Genomic DNA, 17,473 nt, shown 5'->3' with positions numbered 1-17,473 from the left:
GGGCTCTCAAGAGTCTTCTCCAACACCACAGTTCAAAAGCATCAATTCTTCGGCGCTCAGCTTTCTTCACAGTCCAACTCTCACATCCATACATGACCACAGGAAAAACCATGCCTTGACTTAGACGGACCTTAGTCGGACCTTAGTCGGCAAAGTAATGGGCAGTAAAATTATCTACGTTAATAAGTAATCTTAACTTCAGTATTCATGCTTGAATTCTTCACATTTGGGGAACGGAGTCCTACACACAACAGACTCCCTAAGAAAATCGGTTTTTTGAGTTTTATAGCTGGAGGCGTGGGTCCCCGAGTCCACCAAGGCGGGAAGCAGTTGCTGGCCCCGCCCTAGGCCCGCCTCTGTCGGCGATGACCACGCCCACCGAATGTTGAAAGCCTTATAGGCGAGTGACGTCAGGCCGTTTGTTGTCACTGGCGGCTCCCAAGATGGCGTCCATCATGGAAGGGCCGCTGAGTAAATGGACTAACGTAATGAAGGGCTGGCAGTACCGTTGGTTCGTGCTGGACTACAATGCAGGGCTGCTCTCCTACTACACAGTAAGTCCTTGGAGGCAAAGCCTCGGCTGCCTTGGGAGTCGCGATTCCTGGGTGGAGGTGGGGACCAGGCTTTTTGGTTGCCCGGTAGAGGTGGTTAGGATGGGGGTGCCGCCGTACGGGAGGGTTCCCTCGTAGGGGAGGGTTTTGCGCCCCGGATAGCCAATGAGGGTGAAAGAGATGCTCGCGCAGCCAACAAGTAGGCACCGGTTGTGTGATTTATGGGGTGGGGGCGAGCCTTGTTCCTTTCTTAGGGTCCGGTATTTGTTGGGGGGTAAACGGAGGCGCGTTGTAGGTAGGTAGATGGTTGTAGTCGTGGCTTGATGGGTTCGGTCTCGGGGTCTGTGCAGTTTCCACATGTTATCATGGACTTGACGGTGTCCCCCACCAGGCCCTGTAGACGGCCGCGCCCCTTAGCTTCCCTCCAGGGATTGAGGAGCGCTGCTTTCTTAGAGCAGTGGTCTGACGAGCTTGGCCAGGTCCTGAAGGTCTGACGAGCTTGGCCAGGTCCTGAAGTGACTGGCCGTTGCTCAACCTGAAGGATTCTGAAATCCCTCCAGTCTGCCCAAGTTGAGTGTCTCTTTCACAGGACTCTCTTCCATTCAGCGGGGGGCGAGCGTAACCGACGCCTTAACTTTTGAGAGCGGAGGATTTCTTACACAGGAGTCTCTTGTTAGCGAAGAGAGACTGCGATGTCTCCTGAAAGTTATATTCTGGGAAGGGCTGAGTTAAGGGCTTCAGTGTCGTTAAACACAAATCAGTGACTGTGGGAAAAGGTCCATGAATTGGTGAGAATCTTATGTTCTGACTCTGGCTCCACCCCCGACGCGTTAGAAATGAAAGGTGGGTGGAATTAGAGAAATTACTTCCAAAGGTAGTGTCTCTGAATGGTGTCTAGTTAATAATAGCCAATGAGAGGGAGGAAGCCTCTTCAAACGACAAAACAGAATGTCCTGAAGGCTTTAGAAAATAATAGAAGACAGAAGAGAAAAAATTATGATTATGGGAGAAGGATTAATGTCAACTAGAGGAATGGGGACACTAGTATTGATATTTTTTCGTTAAATATTTATTGAGCGCCCACTACGTGTTGATTATTATTGCTTTAGGTTGGGTGTGTGTGGGTGTGTGTGCTCATGCGTGTGCATGTGAGCGAGAATCAGCAAAGTTCAAGATATTCACTATTCCTTTTCCCTGGAGCTTATATTCTAATAAGGTGGTTCCCTTGATTCTTTTTACTGACAATAACTGCAGAATAAAGTATTCATTATCCCCATTTTACAGTTTTGGAATCTGAGGCTCCAGGCTTTTCAGCGATTTGCTCAAGGTCACAGAGCTAGCAGTAAGCAGTGTTATCAGGAGTCTAAATAACCTGGCTTTCTTTTTCCTTTACACTTCACTTTCACTACAGGAATGAGAAAAATGCAATCTTTGAGTTGCTAAAGACAAACCTACAGGAGTAAAAAGTAAAAACTTTCACACCAACTTCCTTTCTTTACATAATTTAGAAGGGGGAAAAGACTAAACAAACCTGAATGAAATTTAAATACATTGTTCAAGATTAGCTAGCTATGAAAGAGAGACAAATGCACATTATATCCTGAAAACTCTGGAATTATGAAATCTCATAGTTCAGATTGATGAAGAGTAATAATAAGTTTCAGTAGAAGTGATAATCAGAAAATCCCATGGACCCTTTCCAGCCCATTCAAAGTAATTTCAGTGGCACTATGGAATGAAGTTACTCTACAGATCCCAAATTTGTGTGGGTCTGAATTTAGGGCCACACTGGAGGGGCCCCAAGCTGGGGTTCTTGGGAACACCTCTCCCTGACAGAATCTTCTTTTTTTCCTGTTTTTCTCACTTTGGCATATCTTTTTTCTGCCTCCTTGCCCTTTTAGTTTCTGAGTATCTTGACAAATTTCTCCTTGTCTTTGGCTAAATATGGCTTTTAAAATTATGTTTCTTTCTTCTCCCTCCCATTACTTATCCTCCCTTCTGAGATTAAACTATGAAACATCCTTGCCAGTAGAAGGAGGTATCATATTTCTCACTAATGGATGTTTAGAAATTTCTTTTTTTCCCTTGTTTTTTGGTGTTAAAGTATTTGTTTGCAGAGAAACAACAGAGAAATATTGTAAAATAAAATGATCTTGTGAAAATAAGATGATACTCAATGCCAAATTAAAGGAGGTCCAGTAAAGATGAGAAAAGGCTAGGTATTCACTTAAAGAGAAAGTAGGAGACACGTTGAATATGGCAGTGAATTCTGTACACTTCGACTTTGTTTCATTACATTAGAATTTGGAAGGATGAAGGTATATCTTAATGATCTGCATGCGGCTGATAACTTTGAGCTGCATCTTCCAGGAAGATTATCTGAATAGTTGCACAGCATTTTAAGCAGAGCAGTAAATAGCAAGTCACTCTATTCCTTGTTTCCAAAATCACTTGCTCTCTGGTCTGGCTCTGTAGTTGGAGGTCTGTCTATTGTAGGGTGGCCATGAAAACCCTGAACGAAACTAGATTGACCTTGCTTTAGAGTTGGCCTATACCAAAAATTGATATTGAGATAATCTCAAGGTTTTGGAAAAGATCACGGGAATTGCTGTGAACTAAATAGTTTCACCCAAACCTCACCTTCACCTGGATCTTTTGGTCCTGGGTCCAGACCCTAATCTGTCCTCTGGGAATGAATAGTTTTTTTTATTTTACATTTCTTTTATTTTCATAGTATGTAAATTTTCAGTTCTTGAAAAACCATTTAGTAGATATTCTGTTTAATACAGGAACAGAGAAATTGATCACCTTCTTTAGAAAATAGATTTAGGCAACCTTTTCGGGTCATGCTCCTGTCTTTTAATTATTAGAAACAGTGGTTTATTCAGGAAGCATTTATTTGGGACTTTTTAATAGGCACTTTATATATGGACTTCCCTCATAGCTCAGTTGGTAAAGAATCTGCCTGGAATGCAGGAGACCCCCGTTTGATTCCTGGGTCAGGAAGATCTGCTGGAGAAGGGAAAGGTTACCCACTCCAGTATTCTGGCCTGAAGAATTCCATGGAGTGTATAGTCCATGAGGTTTCAAGTAGTCAGACACAACTGGGCGACTTTCATTTTCACTTTACTATATATATATATGCTGGAGATAAAAGCATGAAGGAGAGAGTCCCTTCTATCTAAGATCTCAAAATCTTGCAGAGTAGACACCTAAACATAATTTCAAAAAAGTATGATAAATTCTACAGTAGAAGTAAGAATAGACTGCTGTGGGAACATTGCCTAAAAAAGGCTAGAGAGACATTTGGGCCGAGACTTAAAGGTAGAAGAGAAGAAGGGCATTTCAGGCAGTGGGAAATAGACACAAATTGGGAAACCTGAGAACATAAAGTCCGTTAAGAAGATATTGAGAATTTCTGAGCTTCTTTAATGTAAAGGCATGTAGGGAGATAACAGGAGATTGAATCCAGAAGGTATTTGGAGCCATAGGTCAGGCCTGGAGATGAGGATCTGTTAGATTATAGCATAGAATTTGTTAGTTGAATTTGAGGGTGAGCTGTACTGTCTTCCTTGTGGCAGATGGGTTCTTTGTTGTTGCTGACGGGCTTTTCTCTAATTGTGGTGTGTGGGCTTCTCATTGTGGTGGCTTCTCTTGTTGCGTACACAGGCTGTAGGGCGCAAGGCCTTCAGTGGTTGTGCCACATGAACTTAGTTGCCCCCCGGCATGTGGAATCTTAGTTTCTGGACCAGGTAGCAAACCAGTGTCCCCTGCATTGGCAGGTGGATTCTTAACCATCGGACCATCAGGGAAGTCCCCTGTGAGTTGAATATTTATTAATTGAGATACTCAGGAAGGGATAAAGATATAAATTTGGAAACACTGTAAACAGCTAACCATTTATGAGAATCATGATCACAGAGAAAGACAAGAAAGGAAAGAAAATTGAAGGAGATATAGATATGCGAGGAGTTGGAAGACTAGAAAGCAGGTGTTCATACCTTTTGATTATCAAATGTTTACTGAGGATGTACTATGTGCTAGGCACTATGCTGGGAAGATGGGTTAAAATGGTAAATAAGATGGGAATAGTCCATGTTCTCATGATGCCTAGAGTCTGCCGGGGTGTACATCAAGTAAGAGCTGTGATGGGGAAGAATAGGATGTTGGGAGGTACACAGGTGGGCAGCTTGCCTCTGTCTTGGAGTATCAGAAAAGATTTCCTTAAGAGGTAGGTTTGCTTTGACCTGAATGGTGAGTAGAGATTAGCCATGTAAGCAGAGAGGGAAAACTGCTTGAGATAGAGGGAATAGATGTTTTTAAAAGAGACAAGAGTAAGGAGCTTGTTAGTCCTGGAATTTAGGCTGTGAGGTGGGCAATAATGTGTGAGAGGGAAAGAGAAGCAGGGGCCAGATAATGAAAGACTTTCTTGGTAAACTGAGCTAAGGAATTTGAACTTTTCACTCAGCGCAGTGGAAAGTCACTTAAGTGTTGTAAGCACTTTTTGTTGTGGAAAAAACTTTTATAATACAAAATTTGTTTGAAACATATACGAAGGATGATAGTAAAATGAATTCTTATTAATACTCCCAAAGCTCCTTCCTACCCCACTGGATTACTTTAAAGCACATCCCAAATGTCTCATTATTTCATTTGTGAATATTTTAATATGTTTTACAGTGTTTAATTTCCTTGATTTTTCTCAAACATCTGTCCCTCACCAGTTGGTTTATTTGAGTCAGAATTCCAAACAAGATCCACACGTAAGACTGAGTCTTTTTAACTCCGTAGGTCTTCCCTCCCTCTTTTTCTTTGCCATTCATTTGTTGAAGAAAGCAAATTATTCTGTAGATTTTCCACATTCTGGATTTTGCTGAGAGTATTCTTGTGGTGTATTTAAACATGTTCTTTATCCTCCATGTTTCCTATAAACTGATACTTAGAGCTAGAAGCTTAATCAAATTCAGCTTTTTCCCCCCACTTTGGGCAGGAATACTTTGTAGGTGGAACATATTACAAGTATCTCCACTTTCTGATAGTTTGCTTTACCCTACTTCATTTTTAGAAAAGACCTATTTAGTACCTGTTTTTGCTAACCAAAAGAAATCCAAAGAGGATTTTTGCTTTTTTGGCAAATACACAAAAAGTGAAAATAGCATTCAGAGGTTTTTTTTTTTTTTTGCAGCGAGCTGCTATAGAATCAGTGAGTGCCCCAAGCAGCAAAAATGACACCAGTAAGTTCCTTCCCTGGGACCTATGGGCTTCCTAGGTGGCACTAGTGGTAAAGAACCCACCTGCCAATGCAGGAGACATAAGAGATGCAGATTCAATCCCTGAGTTGGGAGGATCCCAAGGAGAAGGGTATGGCAACCCACTCCAGTATTCTTGTATGGAGAATCCCATGGACAGAGGAGCCTGGAGGTCTGTAGGGTCACAGAGAGTCAGATGCAACTGAAGCGACTTAGCATGCTTGCATGCTGGGAACTATTAACACATAGTAGCAAGCTGCTGTAGTTTTGAACTGTGTCTGTGAGCATCTTTACATTATCTCAGTTTATTTTGACTTCCCCAGTGGCTCAGATGGTAAAGCATCTGCCTACAGCGTGGGAGATCTGGGTTTGATCCCTGGGTTGGGAAGATCTCCTGGAGAAGGAAACGGCAACCCAGTCCAATATTCTTGTCTGGAAAATCCCAGGGACAGAGGAGCCTGGTATGCTGTCGTCTATGGGGTTGCACAGAGTTGGACACGACTGAAGTGACTTAGCAGCAGTAGCAAGGTGTATCCTAAGGCAATTGCATCATTGCTTTATGTCATTTTGGCTTAGGGAAGGTTTTTTAGGAACGGGGGGAACCTGTACATCAAGTGGCCCATGATGTCTGGTTGTCTCTCTGTGATTTTTAAAATTAAACAATAGGTTCAGGTAAATTTTGTATTTTTTAAAGAATACTTGGGTTATGGAGAAATAGTGAAGTCATATTGACAAGATTTCAGTGATTGGATGTGAGTGAAGAGGGAAGAGGAGTTTGATGAAATCCAGGTTTTTAGATTTAGTTGAGTGAATGATGATAGGGAAGATAAGTATAGGTTGGGTGGAGAACGGTAGTTGCTTTGGGGCATGTTGAAATTGAAGTAAAGATATTGCATAGTCTGGAACTTAAGAAAAAAATCTGGGCTACAGATAAATATTAGCTTTACACATATGGAGAGATGAGAGTGAATGAGTGGGAATAATAGAGAGCTTTAGATAGAACACTGAGAAACACCATTGGATTAGGTATCTATTGCTTTATAACAAATTGCCCATGATGATTTTAGCCACTTAAAACAATAAACATTTATTATCTGTGGCTCAAAACTTTGGGCTCAAGGTCTCTCATGAAGTTGCAGTCAAGACATTGGCTATGTCTGCAGTCATTTGAAAGACTTGACTGGAGCTGGAGGATTTGCTTCCAAGATGACTCACTCTCATGTCTGTTGGCAGAAAGCCTTAGTCCTTACTGGCTCCTGGAAGGTGGCTTCAGTTCCTCACCAGCTAACCTCTCTGTTGGGCTACATGAGTGTCATTGTGACAGGGCATCTATCTGGCTTCACCCAGAAGGAGTAATCCAAGGGAGAGCAAGGAGAAAGCTGAAGTGCCTATTTGACCTGGTCTGAGAACATCACTTTTGCCTTCTTCTATTCATTAGAAATGAATCTTTAAATTCAGTTCATGCTACAGGGGATGGGAATTTTAGGCATGGGAAAGAGAATTAGCCTCTACCTTTTGAAAGGAGTGTCAATTTATGGAGGGATTTTAAGCCATCACAATCGTTTCTAAGGGATTTGGGTAGAGAAAAGAGCCTGCACAGAAGAGTGAAAAGGGACAGTCAGAGATATCCAAGAAAAAACAGAATGTGGAGTCAAGGCAGGAACTGACTTGAATACTGTTGAGAGAATTGAATAGATGAAATCTTAAAAATACTCATTGGATTGATCAATTTGGATATCACTGATGCCCTGAAGAAGAGAAGTTTCCATGGAGTCAGAAGTTTGGAAGTCAGAGTGATTTGAAGAGTAAATAGGAGGCAAGAAATAAAGAAGATGAATGTAGATTGCTCAAGTTGTTTCATTATGAAAGAGAAACAAAGGAATATGGAACTGAGAGGAAAGAGTTTCTAAGGTAGGAGTATGCTTAAATGTTTTAGGGATGGGAAGCAGGGTACTTTTAAAGATGAGAGTAAAGATTTAAGGAATGTAGTAAAGATTTAGATTAGTGGCCATGGGAACTGGAAAAAGGAATAACTAGGGTCACATTGAAATTAACCAGGTTGTAAAAGGAGCCTCTTGAGAAGCCTATATGCAGGTCAGGAAGCAACAGTTAGAACTGGACATGGAACAACAGACTGGTTCCAAATAGGAAAAGGAGTACGTCAAGGCTGTATATTGTCACCCTGCTTATTTAACTTACAGTACATCAGGAGAAATGCTGGGCTGGAAGAAGCACAAGCTGGAATCAAGATTGCCGGGAGAAATATCAATAACCTCAGATATGCAGATGACACCACCCTTATGGCAGAAAGTGAAGAGGAGCTAAAAAGCCTCTTGATGAAAGGGGAGAGTGAAAAAGTTGGCTTAAAGCTCAACACTCAGAAAACGAAGATCATGGCATCTGGTCCCATCACTTCATGGGAAATAGATGGGGAAACAGTGGAAACAGTGTCAGACTTTATTTTTTTGGGCTCCCAAATCACTGCAGATGGTGATTGCAGCCATGAAATTAAAAGACGCTTACTCCTTAGAAGGAAAGTTATGACCAACCTAGAGAGCATATTAAAAAGTAGAGACATTACTTTGCCAACAAAGGTCCGGCTAGTCAAGGCTGTGGTTTTTCCTGTGGTCATGTATGGATGTGAGAGTTGGACTGTGAAGAAAGCTGAGCACCGAAGAATTGATCCTTTTGAACTCGGGTGCTGGAGAAGACTCTTGAGAGTCCCTTGGACTGCAAGGAGATCCAACCACTCCATCCTAAAGGAGATCAGTCCTGGGTGTTCATTGGAAGGACTGATGCTAAAGCTGAAACTCCAGTACTTTGGCCACCTCATGCGAAGAGTTGACTCATTGGAAAAGACCCTGATGCTGGGAGGGATTGGGGTCAGGAGGAGAAGGGGACGACAGAGGATGAGATGGCTGGATGGCATCACTGACTCGATGGTCATGAGTTTGAGTGAACTCCGGGAGTTGGTGATGGACAGGGAGGCCTGGCGTGCTGCAATTCATGGGGTTGCAAAGAGTCGGACACGACTGAGCAACTGAACTGAACTGAAGAGGAGCTAGTTGAGATTATAAAATATGATTTGTTTAGTCATGAACTGTAAGTATTTAACACTCTTTCTTGTTTTGTATTGTCTTTATGACATTTCAGAGAGAAAAGTTAGTAAGTTGTCAGGGGCACTCAAGGTTTTCTTTAAAAGGAATCATTGGAGAAATGATGTGTTTTGCTGTTAACATGCTAGCTGGAAGAGACTCATAGTGACTTTGCGTTTCAAAACCACTGGTAATCTGAATGCATTTAAATATTACTTGACAGTCCTTAGCAATGTCTGGAAGGTGATAAAATCTCTCATCTGATTCTTGGATTTTAGGTTTTTGAAGAGCTTAAATAAATGTGTTTTTCTTGCAAAGATGTAAAAGAGGGAAACTCAGATTCTCCTAGAAATGTATCAGTACTACTCCCATCAAGCATTTAAAAGTGAGTTTATACTTTTGTAAATAAACTTCTTGGTTATATCAAATATGTTGTTTATTAAGCTTACATCAGTTCAGTTCAGTCGCTCAGTTGTGTCCGACTCTTTGCAACCCCATGAATTGCAGCACGCCAGGCCTCCCTGTCCATCACCAACTCCCAGAGTTCACTCAGACTCACGTCCATCGAGTCAGTGATGCCATCCAGCCATCTCATCCTCTGTCGTCCCCTTCTCCTCCTGCCCCAAATCCCTCCCACCAACAGGGTCTGTTCCAATGAGTCAACCCTTCGCATGAGGTGGCCAAAGTACTGGAGTTTCAGATTTAGCATCATTCCTTCCAAAGAAATCCCAGGGCTGATCTCCTTCAGAATGGACTGGCTGGATCTCCTTGCAGTCCAAGGGACTCTCAAGAGTCTTCTCCAACACCCGAGTTCAAAAGCATCAATTCTTCGGTGCTCAGCTTTCTTCACAGTCCAACTCTCACATCCATACATGACCACAGGAAAAACCATAGCCTTGACTAAACGGACCTTAGTCGGCAAAGTAATGTCTATGCTTTTGAATATACTATCTAGGTTGATCATAACTTTTCTTCCAAGGAGTAAGCGTCTTTAATTTCATGGCTGCAATCACCATCTGCAGTGATTTGGGAGCCCAAAAAAATAAAGTCTGACACTGTTTCCACTGTTTTCCCATCTATTTCCCATGAAGTGATGGGACCAGATGCCATGATCTTCGTTTTCTGAATGTTGAGCTTTAAGCCAACTTCTTCACTCTCCTCTTTCACTTTCATCAAGAGGCTTTTTAGTTCCTCTTCACTTTCTGCCATAAGGGTGGTGTCATCTGCATATCTGAGGTTATTGATATTTCTACCGGCAATCTTGATTCCAGTTTGTGTTTCTTCCAGTCCAGTGTTTCTCATGATGTACTCTGCATAGAAGTTAAATAAGCAGGGTGACAATATACAGCCTTGACGTACTCCTTTTCCTATTTGGAACCAGTCTGTTGTTCCATGTCCAGTTCTAACTGTTGCTTCCTGGTCTGCATACAGATTTCTCAAGAGGCAGGTCAGGTGGTCTGATATTCCCATCTCTTTCAGAATGTTCCACAGTTTATTGTGATCCACACAGTCAAAGGCTTTGACATACTCAATAAAGCAGAAATGGATGTTTTTCTGGAACTCTCTTGCTTTTTCCATGATCCAGCGGATGTTGGCAATTTGATCTCTGGTTCCTCTGCCTTTTCTAAAACCAGCTTGAACATCAAGGAGTTCACGGTTCACGTATTGCTGAATCCTGGCTTGGAGAATTTTGAGCATTACTTTACTAGCGTGTGAGATGAGTGCAGTTGTGCGGTAGTTTGAGCATTCTTTTGCGTTGCCTTTCTTTGGAATTGGAATGAAAACTGACCTTTTCCAGTCCTGTGACCACTGCTGAGTTTTCCAAATTTGCTGGCATATTGAGTACAGCACTTTCACGGCATCATCTTTCAGGATTTGAATCAGCTCAACTGGAATTCCATCACCTCCACTAGCTTTGTTCATAGTGATGCTTTCTAAGGCCCATTTGACTTCACATTCCAAGATGTCTGGCTCTAGATTAGTGATCACATCATCATGATTATCTGGGTCGTGAAGATATTTTTGTACAGTTCTTCTGTGTATTCTTGCCACCTCTTCTTAATATCTTCTGCTTCTATTAGGCCCAGACCATTTCTGTCCTTTATCGAGCCCATCTTTGCATGAAATGTTCCCTTGGTATCTCTAATTTTCTTGAAGAGATCTCTAGTCTTTCTTTATATTTCTTTGCATTTCTTTCCTCTATTTTAGCGATCACTGAAGAAGGCTTTCTTATCTCTTCTTGCTATTCTCTGGAACTCTGCATTCAGATGCTTATATCTTTCCTTTTCTCCTTTGCTTTTCGCCTCTCTCCTTTTCACAGCTATTTGTAAGGCCTCCCCAGACAGCCATTTTGCTTTTTTGCATTTCTTTTCCTTGGGGATGGTCTTGATCCCTGTCTCCTGTACAGTGTCATGAACCTCAATCCATAGTTCATCAGGCACTCTATCTATCAGATCTAGTCCCTTAAATCTATTTCTCACTTCCACTGTATAATCATAAGGGATTTGATTTAGATCATACCTGAATGGTCTAGCGGTTTTCCCTACTTTTTTCAATTTAAGTCTGAATTTGGCAATAAGGAGTTCATGATCTGAGCCACAGTCAGCTCCTGGTCTTGTTTTTGTTGACTGTATAGAGCTTCTCCATCTTTGGCTGCAAACTATATAATCAGTCTGATTTTGGTGTTTACTACCTGGTGATGTCCATGTGTAGAGTCTTCTCTTGTGTTGTTGGAAGAGGGTGTTTGCTATGACCAGTGCATTTTCTTGGCAAAACTCTATTAGTCTTTGCCCTGCTTCATTCCGCATTCCAAGGCCAAATTTGCCCGTTACTCCAGGTGTTTCTTGACTTCCTACTTTTGCATTCCAGTCCCCTATAATGAAAAGGACATCTTTTTTGGGTGTTAGTTCTAAAAGATCTTGTAGGTCTTCATAAAACCGTTCAACTTCAGTTTCTTCAGCGTTACTGGTTGGGGCATAGACTTGGATAACTGTGATATTGAATGGTTTGCCTTGGAGATGAACAGAGATCATTCTGTCATTTTTGAGATTGCATCCAAGTACTGCATTTCGAACTCTTTTGTTGACCGTGATGGCTACTCCATTTCTTCTGAGGGATTCCTGCCCGCAGTAGTAGGTGTAATGGTCATCTGAGTAAAATTCACCCATTCCAGTCCATTTTAGTTCGCTGATTCCTAAAATGTCGACATTCACCCTTGCCATCTCTTGTTTGACCACTTCCAATTTGCCTTGATTCGTGGACCTGACATTCCAGGTTCCTATGCAATATTGCTCTTCACAGCATCGGATCTTGCTTCTATCACCAGTCACATCCACAACTGGGTATTGTTTTTGCTTTGGCTCCATCCCTTCATTCTTTCTGGAGTTATTTCTCCACTGATCTCTAGTAACATATTGGGCACCTACTGACCTGGGGAGTTCCTCTTTTGGTATCCTATCATTTTGCCTTTTCATACTGTTCATGGGGTTCTAAAGGCAAGAATACTGAAGTGGCTTGCCATTCCCTTCCCCACTGGACCACATTCTGTCAGGCCTCTCCACCATGACCCACCCGTCTTGGGTTGGACTGTAGGCGTGGCTTGGTTTCATTGAGTTAGACAAGGCTGTGGTCCTAGTGTGATAAGATTGACTAGTTTTCTGTGAGTATGGTTTCAGTGTGTCTGCCCTCTGATGCCCTCTTGCAGCACCTACCATCTTACTTGGGTTTCTCTTACCTTGGTGTGGGGTATCTTTTCACGGCTGCTCCAGCAAAGCACAGCCGCTGCCTCTTACCTTGGAGGAGGGGTATCTCCTTACTGCCGCCCTTCCTGACCTTCAAAGTGGGATAGCTCCTCTAGGTCCTCCTGTGCTGCGCACCCACCACTCCTCGGGTTGCTCCTCCCAGCTGCTGGCCCTGGCCTCGGGTGTGGGTGGCTCCTCCCAGCTGCCGCCCCTGGCCTCGGGCTCCGGGTGGCTCCTCAAGGTCACCGCCCCTGGCCTCGGGTGCCAGGTGGCTTCTGCTGGCCGCCCCTGATCTCGGACGCGGGGTGTCTCCTCCCCGCCGCCACTAAGCTCGGACGCGGGGTAACTCCTAATAATCCAAATTAATAAAATAGCTTTAGAATTGCAAAAGGAACACAAGAAAAATTGTACCTAATCTAAATGCCCTGAAAAGAATTATGTGGACATTTTATGTCTTGTGGTTTCCTTGAATACCCTAGTCAACCTTAGTTTTTCTCTTTTGTGATTTTGTTTTGTTTGGCTGCGCTGTGCATGGCGTGTGGGATCTTAGTTCTCCAACCAGGGATGGAACCTGCACCCTCTAAAGTGTAAAGTGTGGCTTTTTAACCACTGGACCGCTAGGGAAGTCTCTATTGTATTCTTTATCTGTACAGCAAGCTTGTAAACTCCTTGGTAGTACTACTAGCATTATAATTTTCAAGCCCTATAAATATAGTACATCATTCTCATAGTGAATGGAATGTCCAAGGCCCTTTAAACTAAGAAATGTGATGTAGAAGGTTGTTTTGGAATCATTGCAGAATATACTGATAGTAAATGTGTTTATGGTTTATGTAAAACCTGATTAAGCTTATATTAATAACAGTGGCTTTTGTGTTAATCATGCTTACCCTGTAGAACTGTGTGGGATCTTTTGGTTAGTGTGTTACATCAGACAAGCAGTAAGTTCTTGCTTTATTGCAGGCAGTTTTGTTGATGATAGTAATTTGTAGAAGGATAGAAAGTAGAGCTATTCTTAAATATGCTACTCTTATATGTGGCAGTTGTCATAGGATTAGATTTTCAACTAGTTATATAATGCCAGTCAAAGCTAGCTAGAACAATGCTCAAGAGATTTAGATTAAGGACCTATTTCCTTTTACTGCTTATAGAGAAAAACACATGGACAGCTGAGTCTTTTTCTTCTCATTTCCTGTATTGTAAGGGATAATCATCTTAGACTAATTTAAACTTAAAAAAAAACTTTACTTTTTTTGTGAAAGTTAAGTTTACATGATACATGGAATCATATAAATGAAATCATATTTGGGGAAAGTATTTTGAGGTATTCCAAATTATTTTTTTCCCATTCACATGACAAAGATTATTATGAATGTTAATATTCTGATTCCTGGAGTTTTTTCACATTGAGCCTTCATGCTAAGATTGTCTACTTGTTTAATTGAATTTATTTTATTTTAGCATTACTCTTATGGCATAGGTGGATAAATGAAATATTGGATGAATATTTGGTTTGTCATTCTGGCAGCTGTCTCTAGTCTCTTGATCGTCCTCTTTCCTCGGTCTCTCATAGATGATACCATGCTTCCCAGAGACAATAGAGTTCATTTGGTGGGAACACTCTCAACTCCTTGTACTGCCACCTATTGGTATAACTATTTTCCTGCCTCTCCTTCCCTGCGTCCTCCCTGTCATAATGGAAGAAGTAATCCTTGGGTGGGCTTTCCTGGTGGCTCAGTGCTAAAGAATCCCCCTGCCAGTGCAAGAGATGCAGGTTCAGTCCCTGGGTTTAGAAGATCCCCTGGAGAAGGAAATGACAACCCAATGTAGTATTTTTGCCTGGGAAATCCCATGAACAGAGGAGCCTGCCAAGCTACAGTCCATGGGTTGCAAAAAAAGTTGGACACAACTTAGCAATTAAACAACACCACCAATCCTTGGGTGTTCTGGATTCCATCTACTCACAGATTTTTAGAGAATCTCAGTCTATAGGTTTTTCTCCTTTTTCTGCTTTCTCCTTCCTCTCGCCCATTGTCTTCTTTCTTTCTATGTACAGACTTTTGTTGTTTAAGAATATTTATTTTGCAACATAACAACTAAACATCATAGTTGTAACAATTTCATATGAAGAATTTTAATACATTTTGGGATTGCCTGTTGCTTTTTATTTTTTTGGTACAATTAGTTTTGAAATTGGAAAGTGTAAGCCCTTCAGCTTTGTTCTTTCTCAAGATTGTTTGGCTATTCTGGGTTCATTGAATTTCTGTATGAATTTTAGGATATACTGACTTTTTCATTAACAAATAAACTTGGGCAATATCTCTCTCAAGTTGAAAAATATCTCTGCTAATTCTATGTCCCCCTGGAAAAACCATCTTCACCTCTCTTCTTCAGGTTAGATAAACCTATTGAAAGAGTCTTCTACATTGTCTTTATTCATGCATTTACTGTACAGCAATCTGTTTTTACCTCCAAATTTCACTGAATATCCTAGCAAAAGTCTCCATTGAAAGCTTTGTTGCTGAACCCAGTGAGTGCTTTTAACTTTTCATTTTAATAGCACTGTCTCTGCAGAATTTGACATTATTACTCTTTATTTTAAATTTCAAAAAGATAGTTTCATTGCTTTTGAAGAGATGCAATATATTCTTAATTTTTAAAGAATTGAAAAAGTATGTAAGATAGAAGCAAAGTACTACCTGAAATCCTACTACCTGTGTTTTGGAGAATAGCTTTCCTAACAACTCTTTATGCTTAAATACACCTTTATGTATATTTTATACAAATAGAATCATTATATATATAATATTCTACAACCCAGAAGCATTTTATTAAAAAATTTTCTATATGATTTGTTGTACCATTTTGTATTGTATTTCTTCAAGTAGCAAAATGAGCAAAGGATATCATTTTTCCTTCATCCTTATTTAATGAGATCTCAGTCATCTGGCTGTGGGAGATTAAGATTCCTATGCTGTCTGTGATGCAGGAAGACAATGTACAATAATCTGTATTATCTCCCATAGTTCTGCTCAGTCTGCTTGATTAAGGGCAGTTCAAAAACCCACCCACAAACAGAAGACTCCACTTCTTAATGAGGGAGTGACAAAGTTCTAGAAGAGCTTGTAAGATGAGAAATACTATTATAGGCCATTTTTGGAAAATGCAGTGTGCCAAGCCTCTACTATATTAATCATTGTTGTAGGTATTTTCTAGTATTGTCAAATATATCGCTTCATTAAGCCTCATAACCTCTTCCATTTTTCCTTGCTACCGCTATAGCATATAAACCACCTGGGTCTGGTGCAAAAACTTCTTAAGTGTTCTCTTTGTTTCCTTTTTGCTCTCTAAAGTCCATTTTCTATCAGTAGCCCAAGTGATCTTTTAAAAAAAGGAAAAAGGAAGATCATGTTTTTGCCCCTGCTTAAAATTCTCTAGTGACTATAGGAAAAAAAAAATTCAAACTCTTTACTATGACTTACTGCCTTGTAAGCACCGAAGAATTGATGCTTTTGAACTGTGGCGTTGGAGAAGACTCTTGAGAGTCTCTTGCACTGCAAGGAGACCCAACCAGTCCATCCTAAAGGAGATCAGTCCTGAGTGTTCATTGGAGGGACTGATGTTGAGGCTAAAACTCCAATACTTTGGCCACCTCATGCGAAGAGCTGACTCATTGGAAAAGACCCTGATGCTGGGAATGATTGAGGGTAGTAGGAGAAGGGGACAACAGAGGATGAGATGGTTGGATGGCATCACCGACTCAATGGACATGAGCTTGGGTAAACTCCGGGAGTTGGTGATGGACAGGGAGGCCTGGCGTGCTACGGTCCATGGGGTCGCAGAGTCGGATGCGACTGAGCCACTGAACTGAATTGAACTGATGGCCTTGTGATCTTTCTCCACTTAACTTTCTACAGTAAAGCTTTTGCGCACCACTATATTCACTGTAGCTTTTTTTTTTCCCCCTGTTCCTTGGACATCTCAAGCTTGTTCGTATCTCAGGGTCTTTGTGTATTTTCTGGCTTCTTGGACTGATACTGTCCCATGGCTGTAGCATGCCTGATTCCCTTCTTGTTATGCAGGTCTTCATTTAGGCATCGCTGCTCAGAGAAGCCTTTCCTTAACAACCTGTCTAAAGTACACCTCACTGTCAGTCACTAGCACTAGCACACTGGTCTTTTTTTTTTTTTTTTACTTGGTGGTTTAGAATATAAGCTTATTTTATTTTATTAAAAAATTTATTTATTTTAATTGGAGGCGAATTACAGTATTGTCATGGTTTTTGCCATACATCGACATGAATCAGCCACAGGCGCACATGTGTTTCCTATCCAGAACCCCCCTCCCACCTCCCTCCCCATCCCATCCCCCAGGGTCATCCCAGTGTACCAGCCTTGAGCACCCTGTCTCATGCATTGAACCTGGAGCGGTGATCTGCTTCACATATGATAATATGCATGCTACCCTCTCAAATCATCCCCCCCTTGCCTTCTCCCACAGAGTCCAAAAGACTGTTCTTTACATCTGTATCTCTTTTGCTGTCTTGCATATAGGGTCATCGTTACCATCTTTCTAAATTCCATTTATGTGCGTTAGTATACTGTATTGGTGTTTTTCTTTCTGACTTACTTCACTCTATAATAGGCTCCAGTTTCATCCACCTCATTAGAACTGATTCAAATGCATTCTTTTTCATAGCTGAGTAATATTCCATTGTGTATATATACCACAGCTTTCTTATCCATTCATCTGCCAGTGGACATCTAGGTTGCTTCCATGTCCTGGCTGTTGTAAACAGTGCTATGATATTGAGGTACATGTGTCTCTTTCAATTCTGG

At 41.4% G+C, this 17,473-nt stretch overlaps 1 protein-coding gene across 4 annotated transcripts in view; it reads left to right on the top strand.

Moving 5' to 3' along the window:
• Positions 1 to 443: 443 nt before the first annotated feature.
• Positions 444 to 17,473, top strand: part of OSBPL9 (oxysterol binding protein like 9) — a 170,976-nt gene continuing 153,946 nt past the window's right edge. For all 4 annotated transcript variants that reach the window (XM_068966060.1, XM_068966059.1, XM_068966057.1 and 1 more), the window contains exon 1: positions 444 to 554. In XM_068966060.1, the coding sequence (XP_068822161.1) occupies positions 444 to 554 (111 nt within the window). The remainder of the gene's footprint in view (positions 555 to 17,473) is intronic.

Source organism: Capricornis sumatraensis, chromosome 2, assembly GCF_032405125.1.
Source record: "Capricornis sumatraensis isolate serow.1 chromosome 2, serow.2, whole genome shotgun sequence".
Classification (NCBI taxonomy): Eukaryota; Metazoa; Chordata; class Mammalia; order Artiodactyla; family Bovidae; genus Capricornis; species Capricornis sumatraensis.
This window is presented reverse-complemented; position numbering and strand designations above follow the sequence as displayed.